This window comes from Bos taurus, chromosome 21, assembly GCF_002263795.3.
Source record: "Bos taurus isolate L1 Dominette 01449 registration number 42190680 breed Hereford chromosome 21, ARS-UCD2.0, whole genome shotgun sequence".
NCBI lineage: Eukaryota > Metazoa > Chordata > Mammalia > Artiodactyla > Bovidae > Bos > Bos taurus.
The window spans coordinates 64,669,177-64,689,496 of NC_037348.1; the positions used below are offsets into that span (position 1 = coordinate 64,669,177).

The following is a 20,320-nucleotide window of genomic DNA, read 5'->3' on the forward strand; positions in this document are numbered from 1 at the left end:
TGGGGGCGGGGGCCTGGATGGGGCGCTGGAATGGGGGGATCGGGGACCCGCGTCCAAGCTGGCATCCGGGCTGGGGGTCCAACCTTGCCACCGCGCGCGGCCGCTTGGAAACGGCGGCCAGGAGAGGGGCGCTAACTATTCTTAGTAACAAATTACTCACAGCCGCAGCAGCTGCTCGGCGCCCACCGCGCTCTGCTGGGCCCCGACAACGTGATGGTAGCGACAACCCTGTTAGGTAGGCGCTATTACCCCATCGTTCAGACGAGGAGACTGAGGCGCGCAGAGGCAAAGTCACCTGCCCAAGGTCACACAGTTGGTAAGCCTAGATTTAAACCCGGGTCAGCCTGGCTCTTAAAGTGGGCGCTCTTAACTTTGGGACTTGGATGAGGTCACTCAACCTGGATTGGGGTACACTGTACTCTGTCACATTACCCCCTCTTTTTTTTCTCCCCTATTTCTGTCCTGGTATCTCCTTTTTGTCTTCTCCTTAGCACTTCCATTCCATCCTCCACTCTCACCCCCATTCACGTTCCCTTCCCCCTCCCCACCAGAAGCTTACCTTTCCAAAGCTCAAATCAAACGTGTTGTTTCTTTGCTCCAGAAGCTTACCATCACTTTAGAACTAAATCTAAATCAAGTCCATTCTGTAGCCAGCAAGGTCCCTGCTGAGCTCTCAGAACCTGCTCTCCACTCTTCTCTCCCCTTGCTTGCTCACTGCTGTCCCCAGTCTTTCTGCACCCACCCACCCCAGCTGCATCCCTCCTCCAGGGTCCTCCTGTTCCCCAAGCCCACCTCCTAGCTCCAAACTCCTCAATGGGGCCCTCACGCCCGACCTTACCTCCTTTTCACCTGTTGGCTGGTCACCTGTTGACTGTCTCCCCCCTTTAGAATGTGAGCCCTGGGAGGGCAGGGATCCTGTGTGTTCACATGTGTATCCCCAGCGCCTGGCGCTTTGCGGATGCTCAATAAATATTGTTGACTGAATAAATAAACCATGGTATTAGAACACCCTTTGTAAAACCTCAGGACACCAACATTCTGGGAGGCACCCACCTCCAGTGCAAGCCGGATGCCCTGCCACGAGAAGCCTGAGCCCTGTTTGGTGGGTTCAGGAAGAATCTCTGTGACTGGGGACATAGGGAGGCAACCGTTCCCCCTGGCGCCTCTGTCCTCCCAGGTCCCCTCTCCCAGCCTTTTCCCTTACTTCACAGCTGTGTCTTCCCCTCCTTCTAGATGGTTCTTCCCCAGCCTTCTAGGCTTGGTTTAAATGCCAACTGTTCAGGGAGGCCCTACCTGCTCCCACACCCAAATATATTATGATCATTTTATAAAGTCACCCAAATGGTGCAACCTCTAAAGTGTCTGTCCCTCCCATGGGCCTGTGTCTGTCTTGTTCACTGCTGTGTCCCTGACACCTAGCTCAGCAGCACCTGGTCCATGTGCAGTAGACCCTGGATAAACTCTGATTCAAGGTGGATGGTAAAAGTCTCTTGCCAGTTTGGTTAGGTACACTGTTACCCTTTCAAGTTTTCAAATCAGCCATCAAAAGCTTGGAACTGTGAATTTTGCACTCATTCAGATAGGCCTCCTCCTGACTCGACCTTCTTGTAAACCCAAGTGCTTCAAACACTGCAGGCCTGAGCCAGTCTCTGTGTCTTGAGAAGACAGAACTTAAATCAAGCCCCTTTCTGCTACTCTCCCCCCATCAATTTTTTGAAACTGCATTTAAAAAAATAAAATTAGGTATGTGTAACATGTACCCCCTTTAAAGTGTACAATGCAGTGCTTCTTAGTATAGTGACAGTTATGCAACCACCACTCCAGCTCCAGACATTTTCATCATCACAGAAAGAAACCCCATCCCTGTTAGCTGTCACTCCTCAGCCCCCAGAACTCACTGACAACCACTCATTTGCCTTCTGTCTCCATAGATCTGCCTGTTTTGGACATTTCATATAAATGGACTCATACAGTGTGTGACCTTTGTGTCTGGCTTCTTTAGCTTAGCAGAATGCTTTCCAGGGTCATCCATGTAGTAGCGTGCGTGCGTGTTTCTTTCCCTTTTATGCCTGGATTCTCCCCGAGATCTTACACTGCAGAACTGACATGTGACCTACAGGGATGCGGGTGGGTGGGTGGAGGAGTTAGGGTCTTTATATGATGTGAATATAATGTGGGTTGGGGTCTTTATTCTAATGAGGTCAACTGAACAGTGCATGTGCAAAAGGCTTTGGATTAAAAATCGGTTGCTGGTCAAATACAAAACTGCACTAAAGGAAAGTTCTGGAACCTCTTTTTAGTACAAATCAGATGCTTTGGCATTCAAAGTTTGGGTCCCTAAGCCGTGACTGGCAACATCACTGTTGACAAGAAATCTACGTGTGTACTGAGTTTCCAGTAGTGGCATTCACCCCTTGTGCTCTGGGGCTCTGCCAGCCTGCAGGCAGGGAACCCTCTTCCCTGCAAGAGGCAGCGGCTGTGCTCTCCCAGCCCCACTCTTCATCCGCTTTATTCTCAGGAGTCACCAGGTTGCCCCTGCTCCATGACGCCCTCCCTGACTGCCCCACTTCTGTGTGCTCATTACAAACAACACCCTACTGCAACAATCCATGTGACATCTGGAAACACGGACCTCATCTTCAGATCCCACACAGACACTGTAGCTTCTGTATTGCCACTACTCTGAACTTCCTTATCAGCCCTGCACCCTCCCACCCGCCCCCCACCCCAATGTGGATGACTGTAAACTTGACAGTGAAAAGTCTCTCTCTCAGGTTTTATTTTGTAATTTTTTTTTTCAAAACTCCTGGGCAGCATTGGTTCTCTCTGCCCTCTCCTAGTTTCCAAGGTGCCCAGGCGTGGGGGCGGTCTGACAGTTGCTGGAGGGTTCCCCGCAAAGGTGGAGACCCATGGCTGGCTCTGTTGTGGGGGGTGGATCCAGTGGACTTGGGGTGCCCAGCTGAGCACTCACCCCACCCCCATCCCTCTGGCACGAGGCAAATTCATGGCCCCTCACCCTCACTTCCAGTGGGTGGCCCACCCCTGAACCATTTCATGGGCCCCCTGCACCCCTCTGGGTGGCTTCACAGTGGGCCCTCCAGATAACTTCTGCCCCAGTAACTGTCCCACACTTTCTCTGCCCACTGGAAACCTCAGATTCCCACGGTGCCCATCACGGGATTATCAGAAACTAGGCTTGCTGGGCACCAGGCAGGGGAGGGGCATTTTTGCCCGCCCCTCCCTCCCTCTCTGGGCTGCTCTGCCATATGCCGTCTGCTACCAGAGGCACACCAGGTGGGCTTCTTTCTGCCCCTCCCGGTGCCAGGAGTCTCCCTCACCTCTTTCCTTCATCCTCACCGGCTTTCCTCACCTCTTTCCTTCATCCTCACCGGCTTGTTTCTAACGCCTCGTCTCAGCGCTCCGTCTTCGCCTCCCCAGCGCCCCCTGTAGGAACAAGGAGAAACGGGCCTTAGACGCCTTTCTTGCCTGGCCGTGGGGACCCCGCACCACTCCATGCCTTTTACCTTCTTGAGGTGTCGCTCGTCTTCCTGCCCAGGTGGCTTTGGACTCTGCTGCTTAGGATAGAGACTCTCAGACAGGTCTGGGGATGTGAGGAGGGTCTAGACTCTGTTCTCACTCAGGGAACTCAAAGCTGAAAGCATTCTCCCCAAACATGCAACTTTGGGGAGTGTCCAGGAATGCTGGATTATTCTGAAATGAAGCCAGTCATGTGTGATGTCCACAGTCCATTTTGCTGCAGGTGGCATGGTATAAGTTCAAACCCACTCACCCCGAGTGGGTTCGGCGGCCCGCTGAACTCCCTTCCGCCCAGCCACTGGCATGAAGTCCTACAGCCCTGCATCTCTCTCCACCAGCCAGCACACACTTAGCCTTTATTCTCGCCTCCTACTTCCCTGAGCAAATGAGCAGCCTGACCGAACTTCCTTCCAGGGTTCTGCCGTCACAGCGGCCCCCTTCCCTGCACCTTCTTCGCTGGGACCTCCATGCTCCTGGCCAAGGACGCCCTCCTCCTCCACCGTTCAGCAACCGCTGCATTGACCCCTCTCTTCTCTCCTCGCTCTTCTTTCTCTTCTGCATCATTCCTATTTTTATACAATAGGCTGTAAAACAAACCTCTTCCTCCTCATTCCCTCCAGCTGCCACCCCCCCTCCATCCTGGCTTTGCACCCCCGCGGCAACACCCCCTCCAAAGCCTGCCTGTTTTGGGCCCCCTGTTTGCTCCTCCCCTTCTCTCTAGAATCCCCCACCTCTCCACCAATGGGTTTTGGTCAAGGCCCCAGAGACCTCCATGGAGCTGGGCAGCTTGGTTAGTGCTTGGTGCCGATCTTGCCTGGCCCCTCAGCAGCCCGGGAGAGGGCCTGTCCCTTCCTACCTCTTGGAGTTTATCTTCACAGGTTTCCCCGCTCTGTCTCTGGCCTCCCCACCTGGCAACTCCTGCCCAGTCTCCCTGGCTGGTTGTCCCCTTCCTACCTGTCCCCCCAACAGCGGCTCACTCTTGGGGCCTTTTCTCTGTCTGCACCCACCGCTTGTGGCCTACCCATCTGTAAGCCCCACTTCTTTGCTGAGGACTCACACTGATATCTCTAGCCAGGAGCTCTTCGCTCAACTGCAGTCTCAGGGGACTGCCTGCCTGCTTCCCTTCCACGTGAGATGGGCAGCGCACACCTAGCAGCTCCAACGCTGGCTCCCAGTGTCATCCGCTTGTCTCAGGCTGGTTGCCAGATGCCCATCCTGAGACGAGAATTGACGTGTAAGCAGTCCGGGGAAGGTGATCCTGGTGGGGCTGGAGAGAGAAGGTCAGAAGCCTAATAAAGCAAGTTACCTCTGGGGGCAACTGAGAGGCAACCCCCCTGGGGAACTCTGGGACCCAGTGGTCCCTGCCTGGAGGTGGAGGGAGAGGGGATCACTAATGGAGGGCTGGTCTAGGGGCTGTTGGGCTGGGATTTCCAGCCTGCCCCTCCCGCAGGCAGAGCCAAGAGAGCACAGAGCAGGGTCTCGGGTGCTGGCCTTCGGAAGCCCCACCTGCAAGGACAAGGGCCGGGGGCGGGCATGCAGTGTTTGCTGCGGCCAGCAGCTCCCCTGTCTCAGGCCTCCTCACCTTGGTGAATGGCAGCTCCAGCCAGCCTCCCAGTGGGCCAGGCCAAAAGCCCCAGGGTCATCCCTGACCCCTGTCTCACGCCCCAGGTCCAGTCCGTCAGCAGGTCCCCTTGGCTCCACCCACCTCCATGCATTCAGCGTCTGACATCTCATCTCCACTTACAGCCCCTCGCTGGTGCCCCTGCCTCCACCTCTGCCTGCCCTGCTTACTCTCCGCCTTGTAGCAGTGAGGACGGTTCGTTTAACACCCAAGCCAGATCCCGTCTCTGGTTCTGCTCAAAACCCTCCTGTGGCCTCCACCTCAACAAGGTCGAAGCAAAAGTTTGGATGACAGTCCACAGAGCCACACACGATCTGAACCCCATCCTTGGCAATCCCATCCTGTACCACTTTCCCTCAAGCATTCTGCTCCAGCCACACCACCTCCTCACTGTTCCTTGAACTCGGCAAGCATGCTCCTGCCTCAGGGCCTTTGCACCTACTATTCCCTTTGCCTGACATGCTCTTCCCCCAGGTACCTGTGTGGCTGAGTTCCTCACTCCTTGCAGCTCACATGTCACCTTCTTAAAGTGATGTTGCCTGTTTAAAATAACCCTCCTACATCCATCCCCAGCTCTCTTTATTTCCCCCAACTCTGATTTTTCTCCCACCTGACTTCCTGTTTACTTACTTGTTTATTCATTCTGTCTCCCCCACCAGAAGAAGGTGAGTTCCATGACCCAGAAAACCCCAACTGCAGTTTTATTGTCACCCATTCTGGAAGCTATAGTAAGTGAGCTTGGCAGGAATAAAGTTAAACAGGAGACAGGAAATCACCAGTACCTTGAAATGTGCCTAAAGCAACACCAAACAGGCTTGTTTACAATCTGTTTATCACACTGCTGAGCTAGGATGCCCAAAATATGCCCTAATGAGAAGGGCTGCAGGGCACCCAGGTACCAGCCATGTGCCTAGGGCCAGGTGACTTCCTTTTCTGAGGCTCAGTCACCCTGCCTGTTAACTGGGTTAGTAATAGACCTGCTTCCAGAAGGTGTGAGGAGTTCAGATGGAGTCAGGCTCAGCATGGTGCCCGGCATTTAATAAATGTTCAGTGAATGTCTCAGGTTATTCCCCACAGTGGTTCAGTTGTTCAGTCGTGTCTGACTCTTTGAGACCCCATGGACTACAGCATGCCAGGCTTCTCTGTCCTTCATTATCTCCCAGAGTTTGCTCAGATTCATGTGCATTGAGTCAGTGATGCTATCCAACCATCTCATCCCCTGCCGCCCTCTTCTCCTTTTACCTTCAGTCTTTCCCAGCATCAGGGTCTTATCCAGTGACTTGGTTCTTTGCATCAGGTGGCCAAAATATTATTCCTCATGCCAGCAACCACCTCCTGCACCAGGGAGATGGTTTTATTCTTCTACATCTTTCTAAGAAAACTTCTGGGGCCAGTCAGACTGGGATTTGCATCCTGCCTGGTGACCCTGAGCCGGGGCTGTACCTCTCCGTGCCTCAGTCCTCCCATCTGTGAAGTGGGCCTGATAACACCGACTCCATAGGGTCCTGTGGGGAAGGGAGCGCTCTTTGATGGTGACTTCCAGAGACCTTAATGTTTCCCATTTCTTCTAGTTTCCTTCTAGGGCACCTCCCCTACTTTTGGAAAAAGGATGAGGTTTGTGGCCGCGTGCTCCAAGACGTGTTTTTGGATTGGTGGGTCCTAACTTGGTATTTGCTGCTCCTACCCCAGCCCCCACTGCTCATGGGCCAGCTTCCCCCCACCCCCAGTCCAGCACACACTCCCCTCCCCGGTCCAGGCCATTCTCACCCCCAGTAGTTCCTCTTCTAGGTAGAGAGGCAGGTTCATACAAGGCAGGTTCAGAAGGCAAGCTCTGGGAAGTCCCAGTGGTCCAGTGGTTAAGAGTCTGTGCTTCCAGTGAAGGGGGCATGGGTTCTATCCCTAGTTGGGGAACTAAAATCCCATGTGCTATGTGGTATGGCCAAAAAAAAGAAAACGAAGAAGAAGACAAGTTCTGCCTTTAGCCAACTTTGCATGGCTTTAGACCAACCATCAGAAGCTCTCTGAGCTTCAGTTTCTTCATCTGTAAATTGGGTGGGTGTGTGACTGTGTAACAGTCATTGGTGTTTGGGGTGGGATTTTACATTTCTCAAAGCCATGATATTGCTTGAATCCCAGCACAATCTTTTGGGGCAAAGAAGAGTAGAAACCCTGTTTTCATGGATATGGAAACTGAGGCCAGAGGGGGATGCAATTCAGCAGAGTCGACACCAAGGCAGAACCTAGGCTCCAGAACCTTGAGTGCCCCCCACCCCTGGGATGGGGCACCCTGTTTCTCCAGCTGAGCCCGAGTTGATCTGTTGATGTTCACATCTCTGGTAGTTGACAGCCTCCTTCGCATCACTTTGGTTTCCAGGGCTAAGAAGTACGGGCCTGTGGTGCGGGTCAATGTCTTCCACAAAACCTCAGTCATCGTCACGAGCCCCGAGTCGGTCAAGGTAGGAAACGGCGTGGTTTCAAAGGACAGCCCACCCCTCCCCTGGTTGGGGGCATGAAACGCTCCCCGGGGACTGTGGGAGAGACATTTCTGAGTCACATGGATCTGGGCTGGTTCCCCAGGGATCCCAAAGGGAACAGCATCCTCCTCTCTAACCACCCACTTCTGTTGGTAGCGGTGGGAGGGGGGACTCTTAAAAGCAGAGCTGTTTGATGCGGACAGTGAGTTATTGTTAGACTCTCCTGGGTTGGGAACTGGTACATATACGTCTAGTTAGTCCACCTCTCTTAGCAGTTCCTTCCTCTGCGAGCTGGGGCTATCACCCCTCTCTTTTAAGGCTCTGATGAGAACGAAATGTTGATCCATTTATTTAACAAATGAAGGAATAAATAAAGGGTCAAATTTTGCTTCAGCATGCACTTCTGTGTACTTTACAATCATGAACCCATTTAATTGGTAAGGACTCTTTCTGGTCCTCATCTTGGAAGCGAGGAAACGAAAACAGACAGCATTAGTTGGCCTGTAGTATGTGCAGGACCGTGTCTGCCGTGTTGGTACTAAGAATGGCCATCAGATAGTCTACTTGGAAGTTGGCAGAACTGGGCTCTGCCGCCAACTGGCTATGGAACTGCGGACAATGTACTTTATCATTCTGGGCCATCGTTTCCTTGTCTGTCAAATAGAGATGCTGCTGCTCTCGCAGATGGTTATAAGAATGGAGCTGAAATAATGTAATAATGTATGTGAGCTGTCCAGCCCATGCTTGGTGCTCAGCAAGCGCTCAGTAAATGACGGTGCTGTTATTCCCCTAGCGGGTACCAAGCTGACTTGTGGGTGCGGTGCTCTGCTTCGAGAGTGGCTGTGGTGATTAAGAGGGATAAGATACAACTTTGTGCCTAGATCACGAGACAAGTGGAATGACCATGATGTCTCTAACAGAATGTTAGAAGTCCTTTTTTTTTTTTTAAAAAAAAACCCTCATTGCAAATTCAGACACAGTTTAAGACTTTTAAAAGCATGCTACCAAAAGCCATACACAAGACCTTCATGATGTTCAATGAGAAAAGAAATTGAAAGATATATATTAATATGCAAATTCAGACACAGTTTAAGACTTTTAAAAGCATGCTACCAAAAGCCATACACAAGACCTTCATGATGTTCAATGAGAAAAGAAATTGAAAGATATATATTAATATGATGAGTTACATTGACTAGCATTCAAGTGTTAAACCAACCTTGCATTCCTGGGCATGATACAATTTGTTCCTGGTTACATGGACACAATTTACACATTTTTTGTTAAGAACTTTTGTTTCTATATTTATTCTTGATCCCTGACTTTGGAATCAGGTTGATAGGCCTCATAAAATGAGTTGGGAGATGTTTGCTTTCCTCTGTTTTTTGAAAGAGTTTATATAGGTGTTGGAGAAGGAAATGGCAACTCACTCCAGTATTCTTGCCTGGAAAATCCCATGGACAGAGGAGCCTGGTAGGCTACAATCCATGGGCCCCACAAAGGGCTGGACGCAACTGAGCGACTTCACTTTAACTTCACTTTAATATAGGTGTAGTGTTATTTCTTCCTTGAATGTTTGCTAGAACTTACCAGTGAAGCCATCTAGGCCTGTCATTTTGTTTAAGGGAAGTGTTTTCTTTAAATTATACAATTTTTAAGATTGATATATGGCCATTTGGATTTTTTATATTTTCTTGAGTTTTGAGTCATTCAGGGAATTTACATAGTTCTTCTAAATTGTTGAAATTACTGGTATAAAGTTGTCTGCCATATTTTTTTATTATCTTTATCATGTATACTAGCTCTGTGGTGTTGTTCTCTTTTGTTCCTGAGAATAGCAATTTCAGTTTTATCTTCTTGAACAGACTAGCAAGAGGTTTGTTTTTTTTTTCCCCCAATCATGTTAGTTTTACTCCTTTAAAGAGTGCTGGACTTCATCAAATTGCCTGAATTCAAATCCTGTGCCCACCATTTACCATGTCTGTGACCTTGGGCCAGTTTTTCATGTAGATGTAAGAAGAGCATAGAAATGCCAGCCACGTCTTAGGGATGATTGGGCATTAAATCAACAGCAGGATGCCGTTGTGTTCTGGCGCTTGCAGAGCACCTGCTGTGTCCAGGCGCCATTCTCCACACTCTTCATGTGGAGCTAACTCACTCTCACAGCAGCCCTACCAGGCAGGCACTCTCCTGATTCCCATCTTGCGAAATAAGGAAACAGGGGCAGAGGCGGTGAGTAACTCACCTAGGGTCACAGAGTTAGCAAGCGGTAGAGGAAAGATATTTGAGCCCAGATTCAAATTTAAGCCAGCAGAGTCCACAGCCTGAGCTGTCAAACCCTGGGCGGTGCTGCCTCAAAAGCTGTTTGCTAACGTTACTGTTGCCACCATCCTGCTCTTGGTGAGGAAATGGGCCCTTCTTCCAGGAAGCCTTCCTTGACTTCCACGGTTGGGTTGGCACTAACACTGAATCTTTGCTGAGTGCCTCTCCTGTGTCCTAGAAGCCCTCCCACCAGGTTTCCCCCCCTTTCCTATTCTGGTTCCAAAGCAACCCATGCCTTTTCTGGTTTCAGCCACTGTACAAGGTGGTGTGGTGTGGGCTGCTGAGCGTGGGCATTGGAATGAGGAAGCCCCCGCCCCAACATCATTCCCCAGCTGTGTGACCACAGGAAAAAAAAACCCCTTCACCCCTCTGTGCCCCGCTTTCCTCATCCCGGAAAGACAGGACTTCTAGAGGAAGTAGGTGAGATCACACGTACGGGTGTTCCCACTGTTGTTGGCACTCAGCTCAGGGTGACTTTTTGGAGGTGTGCTTCACAAGAGCCCAGAAAACTGCTGAGTCCTCTGCAGCCTCTCGTGGGGGCACAAACTCATGTTGCTTTTTTGGGGATATTTAGAAGTTCCTGATGTCAACCAAGTACAACAAGGACTCCAAGATGTACCACGCGATCCAGACTGTGTTTGGCGAGAGGTAGGATTCGAGGGGGTCCCGGGGGGCAGTCTGGGAGAGCCTCTGGCTGCTAGTGGAGGGCCTGCGGGGTCCAGAATGTCGGATGTAGCGTTCAGTCCCAATACCCCGGCTGCCAGGCACACAACAGGGGCATCCGTGGTGGGCACCGCTCTTGTCATCAGCAGCTTCCCTGTCCTCCTTTCCCCTCCAGGTGGGAACAGGGGGGTCACTGAGGTTGGGACACACGGTCACCCCATTTCTTATGTATTTGTTATGGTGAATTCACATCACATAAAACCTACTGTCTTAACCACACTGGATTTGGTACGTTCTCCGCGTGCCTAACTGTCACCACTGTCTGCTTCCAGTATATTCTCATTACCCTGAATGGACGGCGAGCTGACCCCGTCAGGCGGTCAGTTCTCATTTCTTCACCCCGTTTCTCACATCAAGCGTCCGTCTCTCTTGCAGGCTGTTTGGCCAAGGCTTGGTGTCCGAATGTGACTATGAGCGCTGGCACAAACAGCGGAGGATCATGGACCTGGCCTTCAGCCGGAGGTGAGCATAGCTGCAGATGGGCCCCAGCGGTGTCCTGGCTGGCTGCTCAGAGGTGGTGCTGGGCTCCCAGCCTGGTGGGCTTGGAAAAGGTGCATCTTCATTTAAAGGGGCCTCACTTGGGCTGAAGGGAGGGAAGGACACAGCATTACTGATCAGAGAGAGAGAGAGAGACAGGCAGGCCCGGGGGTGGGGGGCGGGAGTAGAGAGGCCCCCATGTGGTTTGTGAACGTCAGGAGCTGAATGACCTCAGTGCCTGGAGGTGTGGGGGTCCCTGCCCACCAGCCATTCCCCTAGTTCAGATCTTGTCTCTCCTCATCTGGACTTCTTCATTTATTGTTTTTTTCATTGTTGTTTTCATTTGAGGGTAACTTTCTTTACTTTTGTGTTTTTAAATTTTTTATTGGAATATATTTGATTGACGTTGTATTAAAGTGGATCGGTTATACATACACACGTATCGACTCTTTTTTAGATTCTTTTCCCATATAGGCTGTTACAGAATGTTGAATAATCCATATTCAAATTTTGTCATTTGTGTAATGACAGCTATTTTTTCCTTGTCTAGGGTCTAGTCCAGGTTCATGTGTTATATTTAGTTACCGTATCTCTTTAGCCTCCTTTGTTCTAGAACAGTTCTTAGTCTTTCTCTGAATTTCTTGACCTTGAGATTACTGGCCAATTTTGTAGAATTTCCTGCAACCTTGTTTGTCTGCTGTTTCTTGCTCCATAACCCTCAGGTTGTGCCTTTTGGGCAGGAATGGCCCAGGAGTGATGTTGTGTCCTCCTCAGGATGTCGTATCGGGAAGCTTGTATTCATCTGTCCCTTTGCTGGAGATGTTAACTGCTCCGTTGCTTAAGAGCTTCTATTTAGTATGTAATCTGTGTGATGACCACATTAACCTTTTCACTTAGAGTTTTATCCCAGCCTCCTCCCTGGCCTCCGTGCCTCCTGTCTCCCTCCTCTGATGCATCTACCTCACCACTCTGGGGCGATCCTGCTGACTCAGATCTAACCATACCTCTCCCCTGTCCTGAAGCCTTCAGTGGCTCCCTATGATCTGAAAGATGAGGGTCAGACTTCATTGCCCTCAATCTGCTCCTGAGACCCCGCCAACCTTTGCACCCTCTCTCCTCCAGCTTTCTGGAACTGCTGGGTTCTCTCTGGCATCTCTGCCTTTGTTGCTGCCATCCCCCTGCCCTCTGTGTCACCCCAGGGAATTCCTGTGCCTCGTTTGATACCCAGCTAAGATGTCACTGCTTTGGGGAAGTGTTTCCTGACCCCTAAGACTGAGGTCATGTCTCCATCATGGCTCCTATCACACCCGCTGCAATGCTTCTCTTCCAGTGTGCCTCCCTCACTAGATGTCAGGTCCTTAAAGGCAGAAGATGCACCGTGTCACTGGGCCCCTGCACCCAGCCTGGCACCCGGCCCTTCACAAGCCCTCCAGGAACGTCCATAAAGTGAACGAGTGCCTGGAATGGTGTTGGTTTGACTGGAAAGTTGCCAGGAATGATAAAAGGAATAGACTAGGAGGAGGCATTTATTGAATAGATGCTTGTGCTGAGCGCCAGGGTTATGAAGGCCAGCCAAGGTGACAGAGTCCTGCCCTCAGGACACTTTGAGGTCATCGGAGGACATGGATTCTAATCACATGACTGCTCACAGTGCTCATGACATCATTGTCTTGGTGGACTCTCTCTGGCACACTGAACCTCATGCTTGAACCGCACTTTACATTTTATTAAGTGCTTTTACAGATATTTTTATTTAAATGTTTAAAATTGTGGTAAGATACACATAAGACACATTACCATCTTGTCCATGTTTAGGTGCACAGTTCAGTGGCATTAAGTGTATTCACGTTGTAGTGCGGCCATCACCACTATTTTTATTTCTTATTTTCACAATAAGGTAGTTGTCTAAGTTACATTTTATTGGAAACACAAAATTCACAAAGTTGTATGAATGAATCTGAATTCACTACTGGGGGTAAAAAAGCAAGAACCACTGGTGAGTTTCATCTCCAGCCATTGTACACAGAGAATATCATTATATACCTTTAATAAAATTGTGAGAGTAAACTGCCAGTTTCTGCTTTTTCAGGTATTAATTTTGCTGAAAGGCCTTGGTCCCAGTCATTCCGTCATAAACAAGGGGTTGGGGCTTTACTGTACAGCTAACGTTCCTGTCTGATATTTTGTACGTGCAGGAGCTGTAAGGGATTCAGTACTGGTGTGACAACTGTCCAGGGGACCCAAATAGTCAATTAGAATATGACTTTTTTTTTTTTTTAAAGAAAAAGACAACTACAAGGAATCTTGCAAATTAATATATACTTGCAAACCACATAAGTGTTGTGAGAAAAAAAGTCAAGAGTACTTTGGGAGGCATATATTGAGGGCTTCCCTGGTGGCTCAGTCAGTAAAGAATCCACCTGCAATGCAGGAGACCTGGATTCGATCCCTGGGTTGAGAAGATTCCCTGGAAAAGGGAAGGGCAACCCACTCCAGTATTCTTGCCTGGGAAATCCTATGGACAGAGGAGCCTGGTGGGCTACAGCCCATGGGGTCACAAAGAGTTGGACACAGCTGAGTGACTAAACCACCACCACCAACACGCAGGCTTAGGAGACATTTTCCTGAGGATGTGGCATTTGGGTGTCCACCTGGAGAGAAGGCGGATGTTGAGGTGCTAGTGGAATGTAGGGGCTGAGGATGGGAGGGGAGAGAGCTCAGGCAGAGGGGACAGCATGTGCAAAGGCCCTGAGACGGGAAGGGGCACTGTGCTTTGGAGGAGATGGAAAGCAGGTGGGAATGAATAAGAGCAGACAGCCTCCTGGGCCCAGGTGAGGGTTTTCCCCTCCCTCTTGAGAGAAACAGGGTGCTTCAGAGCCTTTTAGGTGGGCAAGGATGAGATCAGAGTAGTGCTTTCAATAAAGTCCTGGACCACAGAGAATAAGATATGCAGCTGTCATGGGACGGGGGCAGTAGTAACTACAAGGATGCCAGGACCTGAGCTAGAGCTGGAAACCGGAGTAGAGCTGGCCGATTGGAAACGAAGAACTAATAGTCTTTCCTAACTAAAAAAGTCGCTCTTTTTTTTTTCTCTCTCTCTCTCCCCCACAATTTTCTCTTTTTACTGGTTTTAAAAACCTCTTATTTGGAAATAATTTCAAATTTCTAGATAAGTTTCAAGAATAAGAATAGGAGAGAAAACATTCTTATGCCCTCTACCCAGATTGCTAACATTAAAAATTACTTTTAATTTCAAAAGCAGCACTTTCTCTTTGTAAAAATTCAGAAATATGTAATGTACAAAGGAGCAATCTTCCCTATTTCCAATCCCTCAGGGATACCACTTTTGCGAATCTGGAGTATATCTTTCCATACCTCTTTCTAAACAGTTTGTCAGGCAGACAAGTCAGGTAGCTATCCTGGGGCAGGGGCACTGTGGGTTGAGAGCTCTGGGTCTGAAGACTCATTTCTGTTGGGCACCTTGATTGCTCAAGGACAGAGAGTGAAATGAGATGATTAAAGGCTGAAGATGGTGGCCTGGGTAGGGCAGGTAAGGAGAGTGGGCAGTGTGAGCAGAGAAGTCAGAGGGGAAACCTCCTGGACTCTTGGAGGCCCCAGAGGCCTTTCTTGCCTTCCTCCCCACTGTGCTCTGGAGTTTCTACGTTGCCACGTCTCCTTGGAGTCAGAGTTGAAGGGCCCAGTGCCAGAAAGGGTGCGTGTGGAATCGTTAAAAGAAGCATAAAGGGACATGAGCCATCTTGAGTGGAAGGGGATTGGGAACCCAAAGGCTTAGTTTGATTATTGCAACCCCAACCTGTGAGCTGGGTCTTGTGGGGAGATCAGAAAGGCTGGGGGAGGCCCCCATCACCACTCTGCACACTGTCTCCCTTCAGAGAGGGGACAAAGGATATCTGCAGGTCTGGGCTGGTCCCAGTGGCTGCTGATGACTATGCTGTTTCCCCAGCTCCTTGGTTGGCTTGATGGGAACGTTCAATGAGAAAGCGGAACAGCTGGTGGAGATCCTGGAAGCCCAAGCGGATGGTCAGACCCCTGTGTCCATGCAGGACATGCTGACCTGTGCCACCATGGACATCCTGGCCAAGGTGATGGGCGGATGGCAGGGAGGGCATGGGGCAGGCCACACCAGCAATGGGCTCTTCTTCCCTCCCTTTTCCCTTCCTTGCTTCCTTCCCCTCCCTCCTGTTCCTCCACGTATCAGCCACCCCTTCTCTGGGCTGGGAGGGTCATCTCCTTTATTTCCTTGGATATTCAAAGCAACCGGTAGTGAGATTGGAGCTACTAACTCATTCTCTAGAAATGGACATGAAGAAATGCAGGGATTGGCTCTTGGCTGGTCAGTGGCAGGACCAGGACTGGATCTCAAGTCTGCCTGACTCTCAGCCCAAGCCCACCTCCCCCTTGGCAACCCTCCTCCCCCAATCCCTCCTCCTGCCATGGAGTATGGTTTGGCTTTTCACCCCCCCCCCTCCCCCGCAAATCCCCCACACCATCTCAGCAGGGACCCAGATAACTTCAAACCCAGGTAAAACATGGAGTGCAGGCATAGTGAGTGAGGCGTTATCACCATTCAAAAATTCACTGGGAGTTTGGATTTAGAATAAACATCCAAGGGAGGCTGCATTTCAGGGGGAACGCATCTTGTCAAGGAAAGAAGCCTAGGTTCCTTGAGTGGCTATTATGTGCCACTTAATCCTATCACATCCCACAGGGTCAGGATTGTCATAGGTTGTAAGGAGTGGATGACACAATGCAGTCAGTGCTTGCCCTGGGTCTTCAATCCTTACATCCCCCATGTGTGACCTCACCCTTCTGTCTCCCCCAGGCAGCTTTTGGGATGGAGACCAGCATGCTGCTGGGTGCCCAGAAGCCTCTGTCTCGGAAAGTGAAACTGATCCTGGAGGGCATCAGCGCATCCCGGAACACTCTGGCGAAGGTACCAGGCATCATGGCTTGTCTTGTCCTCATTTGCTGGAGCAACTCCTCCAGTGATTTTTTTTTCCAGAATGGATTTTGAGTTCTGATATGTCTGAAGTGACTTCTGAATCAGTCAGGATTTGCATGTATCCCCTAAAGTAAAGGCAGAAAATCTAAATAGTTTAAGAAAATTAGGAGTAAGTCTTTTTCTTATGTGAAATGATCGTGAAGCAGGTAACCCAGGATGGCAATGATGACTTCACAGTGTCAGATGTTCCTGGATTTTTCTCTTTCTGCTCCAGTGTCTTTAGCATACCACCTCATTGTAATAAGATGGCTGCTGCAGCTCCAGCTATCACTTCCTCGTTCCAGGCATGAAGGAAGAGGAAGGGGGAAAGGTGGTACTGTTACTGAACCAAATTTGAGTCTGCTTGCCTGCACACAGTAAAGCCCATCTTATTGATACTGGGTTGTGGTAAAGGAAAGTGCAGTGTTTATTGCAGGGCACCAAGCAAGGAGTGCTAGTGCCTAAAAAGCCTGAACTCCCCTAAGGCTTTCAGGGAAAGATTTTAAAAGACAGAGTGAGGGAGAGGAGTTGTGGGGTGTGAGATCTTTTCGTGGATATTCTTCTGATTGGCTGGTGGTGAGGTAATCAGGAAGCAACATTATCAAACTTCTGGTTCTGTCTGGTCTGGGGTCTACGTGCTTATGGGCAGCATACTGTTAACTTCCTCCACTGGAGGAAGTATCTGCAAAACAACAAAAGATATGGCTCCGAATATTATCTATAGCCCTTGAGAAGGAACTAAATGTCCTTGACTTCATTTAATGGCTAAACTATTTTTATTTTGTCCTCCTTGGCTGTTTTCCTTTCTTTCTGCATTTTCTCACTTCTCTGATTAAATTTACCCTTTGGAACTTGGGGAAGACCTGGGAGGCTAAAGTTTTCCTATAGACAAGAGGCAGGTGGAGGATGGCAGGGGGCAGGAGGGGTTGGGTTCTGCTCTGGGAAGACCGCATAGGGTCGCACTCAGCTACAGCACTTGAGCTGATTCCCAGACAGATGCCCTCCTGTTCCCTGGGACTTCAGACTCTGTGCTTAGAATCCCCTGATGCCACTGCATCTGTTCAGCAGTTAATTCCACTCCACTTCCCTCTGGCTTCTGTCCACTTTCCGCCTTCAGTGCAATCCTAACTGTATCCATCCTTCAGGAATCTTTAAAAATATATATATAGATAGATAGATAGATAGATACATATATATATATATATATATATAATTTATTTTTGGCTATACCACCCACGACATATGGGACCTTGTTAATAGTTTACTGACCAGAGATCGCGCCCACACCCCCTGCAGCAGAAGAAGCATGGAGTCTTAATCACTGGATCACCAGGGAAGTTTCCCTCAGGAATCCTTTCCTATTTCCCAGTGCTCCGTGGATTTTTTTAAAAATAATTAATTTATTTTTAATTAAAGGACAAGGCTTTACAGTATTGTGTAGGTTTCTGCCAAACATCAACATGAATCAGCCGTAGGTATACACATAACGTCAACATGAATGAGCCATAGGTATACACATGCCTCCTCCCTTTTGAAACTCCCTCCCACCTCCCTCCCCTTCCCACCCCTGAGATTGTTTCAGATCCCTGCTTTGAGTTCCCTGGGTCATACAGCAAATTCCCATTGGCTATCTATTTCACATATGACAAGGTGTGTTTCCAGGTTACTCTCTCCATACATCCCATCATCTTCTTCCTCCCCCCACCCCACCCCCAGCACCACCGCCCCTCCCCCAACTCCCCATCTGTCCATAAATCTGTTTTCTATGTCTGTGTCCCCAGGGGTCCCTGGATATTTTAAGGCATCTTTCCCAACATTTCTAGGGATTCAGAGCAGGAAGGGGAAGCCAGTGCTTGGGCTTAGCCCACCGTCTTGATGAAATCTCCTAGCTACTTGATCTTTTCTAGAATGTTCCCAGGTTCTTCTGACTTCCGAGCCTGCTGTGGATCTCTGAAGTCGTTTTGGAGCTGGGGAGGGGCAGGGGAGTGGGGGGTGGGGCGCACTGACAGGGAGCGGGAACTCTCCTGCAGTTTATGCCGGGGAAGTGGAAGCAGCTTCGCGAGACCCGGGAGAGCGTCCGCTTCCTGCGCCAGGTCGGCAAGGAGTGGGTCCAGCGGCGCCGCGAGGCCCTGCAGAGGGGGGAGGACGTGCCGGCCGACATCCTCACGCAGATCCTCAAAGGTGCCGGGGCTCCGCAGGGCCTGGGAGTGGGGCGCGGCGGGGGTGCCCCTCCCCTGCCAGGGTGACCCATCACAGGGGACAGGGGACCAGGCTCCCAGGGCCCTGAGAAGCGCCTTGTCTTTCAGCTGAAGAGGGGGCTCAGGACGACGAGATCCTGCTGGACAACTTCGTCACCTTCTTCATCGCTGGTCTGTAGCTTCAGCGGCCACCAAGGGTTCCGAGCTTTGCAGGAACACTGGGGACCATGGACTACCTGACTTGGAGGTGGCCTTAGACAGGCTGAGCAGAGTCCCACTCTGGGGGGCTGGGGTGAGGGGAGGCCCAGGAGGCTCTCTTGGTGGCTCCCCCACCTGGTTGTTGTTCAGCCGCTAAGTTGTGTCCAGCTCTTTGCGAACCCATGGGCTGTGGCCCGCCAGGCCTCCCTCACCATCTCCTGGAGTTTGCCCAAGTTCATGTCCATTGAATCAGTGATGCCATCCAACCATCTCAACCTCTGTCGCCCCCTTCTTCTCCTGCCCTCAATCTTTCCCAGCATCAGGGGCTTTCCCAATGAGTCAGGTGCTTGCATCAGCCACCTGGTTAACTGCTTAACCCACCTGGTTAAGGAGCTGGCAATTGTGAAGTTTTGTGAAGCTCCCTTTGGGGGTTCAGGAGAGCTTAGCCATGTGAATGCAAGGCTCTGCCTTACTCAGAATTTGTGGCGAGGCCTTCGGTAGATTAGCACCAGAAGACACGCTAAGCACGTTGATTCGTTTACTCATCAAATACTTCTTGAGCATTGTTCTTCACCTGAAAACTCCTCCTCACCCTTCAGCGATCCCGCAAGCATCTCTTCCTCAGAGAAGCCCTCAGGGATTGCCCAGACTCATCAGGTCCCAGTTAGAAGCTCTCCATGGTGCCCAGACAGGAGATGTACCCTCTCCAGACCTCAGGACCTGGTGCCCACAGCTTAGGCAGGTCACGAGCCTTGGCCCCAAAAGCCTTGCTGTACTTGAGTCCCAGCTCTGCCCCTCCTGCTGTGTGACCCAAGAGAGACCTATTCCTGTCAGCCTCAGCTTGCTCTTCTGCAAAATGGGGACAAATATCCCTCCAGGCCAGGTGAGGCCCACGGAGGGTTGGAGGAAAGGTCTTCCAGGGTGTGAGAGCTGCATGCACGGGGGCAAAGGCTGGTCCTCTGACTGCACTGGGTGCACCAGGTGCGGAGGTGGACAGCTGTCTCCATATCTGTAGGTCTGGCTCAGCCAAGGGGGAGCAGTGAGGCCTTGAAGTGCCTCTAGGGGCTCGGGGTCTCAGAGGCCCGGTGGGCTGGGCCAACCGCAGCCCTGTAGGCCACGTGGGGCTGCCACTCTCCTCCTTCCCTGCAGGTCACGAGACTTCCGCCAATCACCTGGCATTCACGGTGATGGAGCTGTCGCGCCAGCCCGAGATCTTAGCGAGGTATGGAGAGGGGAGGTTGGGGGGGTCCCCTTGAGGTTGGTGAAGGGGGCTGTCTGACCTCTGGTTCCCAGAGGGCCACCTGCTCCTACCTCCCATGGCTGAGCCCCCGGCCCCGTTCAGTGAGTCCTGCTCCCCTTCAACCCAGCGTCTTTGCACATGCTGTTCCTACGTCTAGAAGCTCCTCTTCCTGCTTTTCTCCTGGAGAACCCCCTTCCCCTCCTTCCCTCTCCCCCTCCCCTCCTTCCCTTTCCCCCTCCCCATCTCTCCTCCCCTCCCCTCCCCCTCTTCCCCTCTCCCACCTCCCTCCCCTCCCTCTCCCCTCCTTCCCCCATCTCCCCTCCCCTCCCCTCCCCTCCTTCCCCCATCTCCCCTCCCCATCTCTTCTCCCCTCCCCTCCCCCTCTTCCCCTCCCCCATCTCTCCTCCCCTCCCCTCCCCTCCCCATCTCCCCTCCCCTCCCCTCCCCATCTCCCCTCCCCTCCCCTCCCCCTCTTCCCCCTCTCCTCCTTCCCCCTCTCTTTCTCCTTCCTCCCTCCTCCCCCTCCCC

General features: G+C 51.1%; 1 protein-coding gene across 2 annotated transcripts in view; it reads left to right on the top strand.

Annotated features, from left to right (window-relative positions):
• Positions 1-20,320, top strand: part of CYP46A1 (cytochrome P450 family 46 subfamily A member 1) — a 28,811-nt gene that overhangs the window by 506 nt on the left and 7,985 nt on the right. Inside the window, exons 2-10 of one of the 2 annotated variants that reach the window (NM_001076810.1) lie at positions 6,730-6,810; positions 7,533-7,614; positions 10,529-10,602; positions 11,053-11,139; positions 15,119-15,257; positions 15,998-16,108; positions 18,187-18,337; positions 18,463-18,525; positions 19,702-19,774. In NM_001076810.1, the coding sequence (NP_001070278.1) occupies positions 6,730-6,810; positions 7,533-7,614; positions 10,529-10,602; positions 11,053-11,139; positions 15,119-15,257; positions 15,998-16,108; positions 18,187-18,337; positions 18,463-18,525; positions 19,702-19,774 (861 nt within the window). The remainder of the gene's footprint in view (positions 1-6,729; positions 6,811-7,532; positions 7,615-10,528; positions 10,603-11,052; positions 11,140-15,118; positions 15,258-15,997; positions 16,109-18,186; positions 18,338-18,462; positions 18,526-19,701; positions 19,775-20,320) is intronic. The other variant, XM_059878980.1, reaches the window with a different exon arrangement.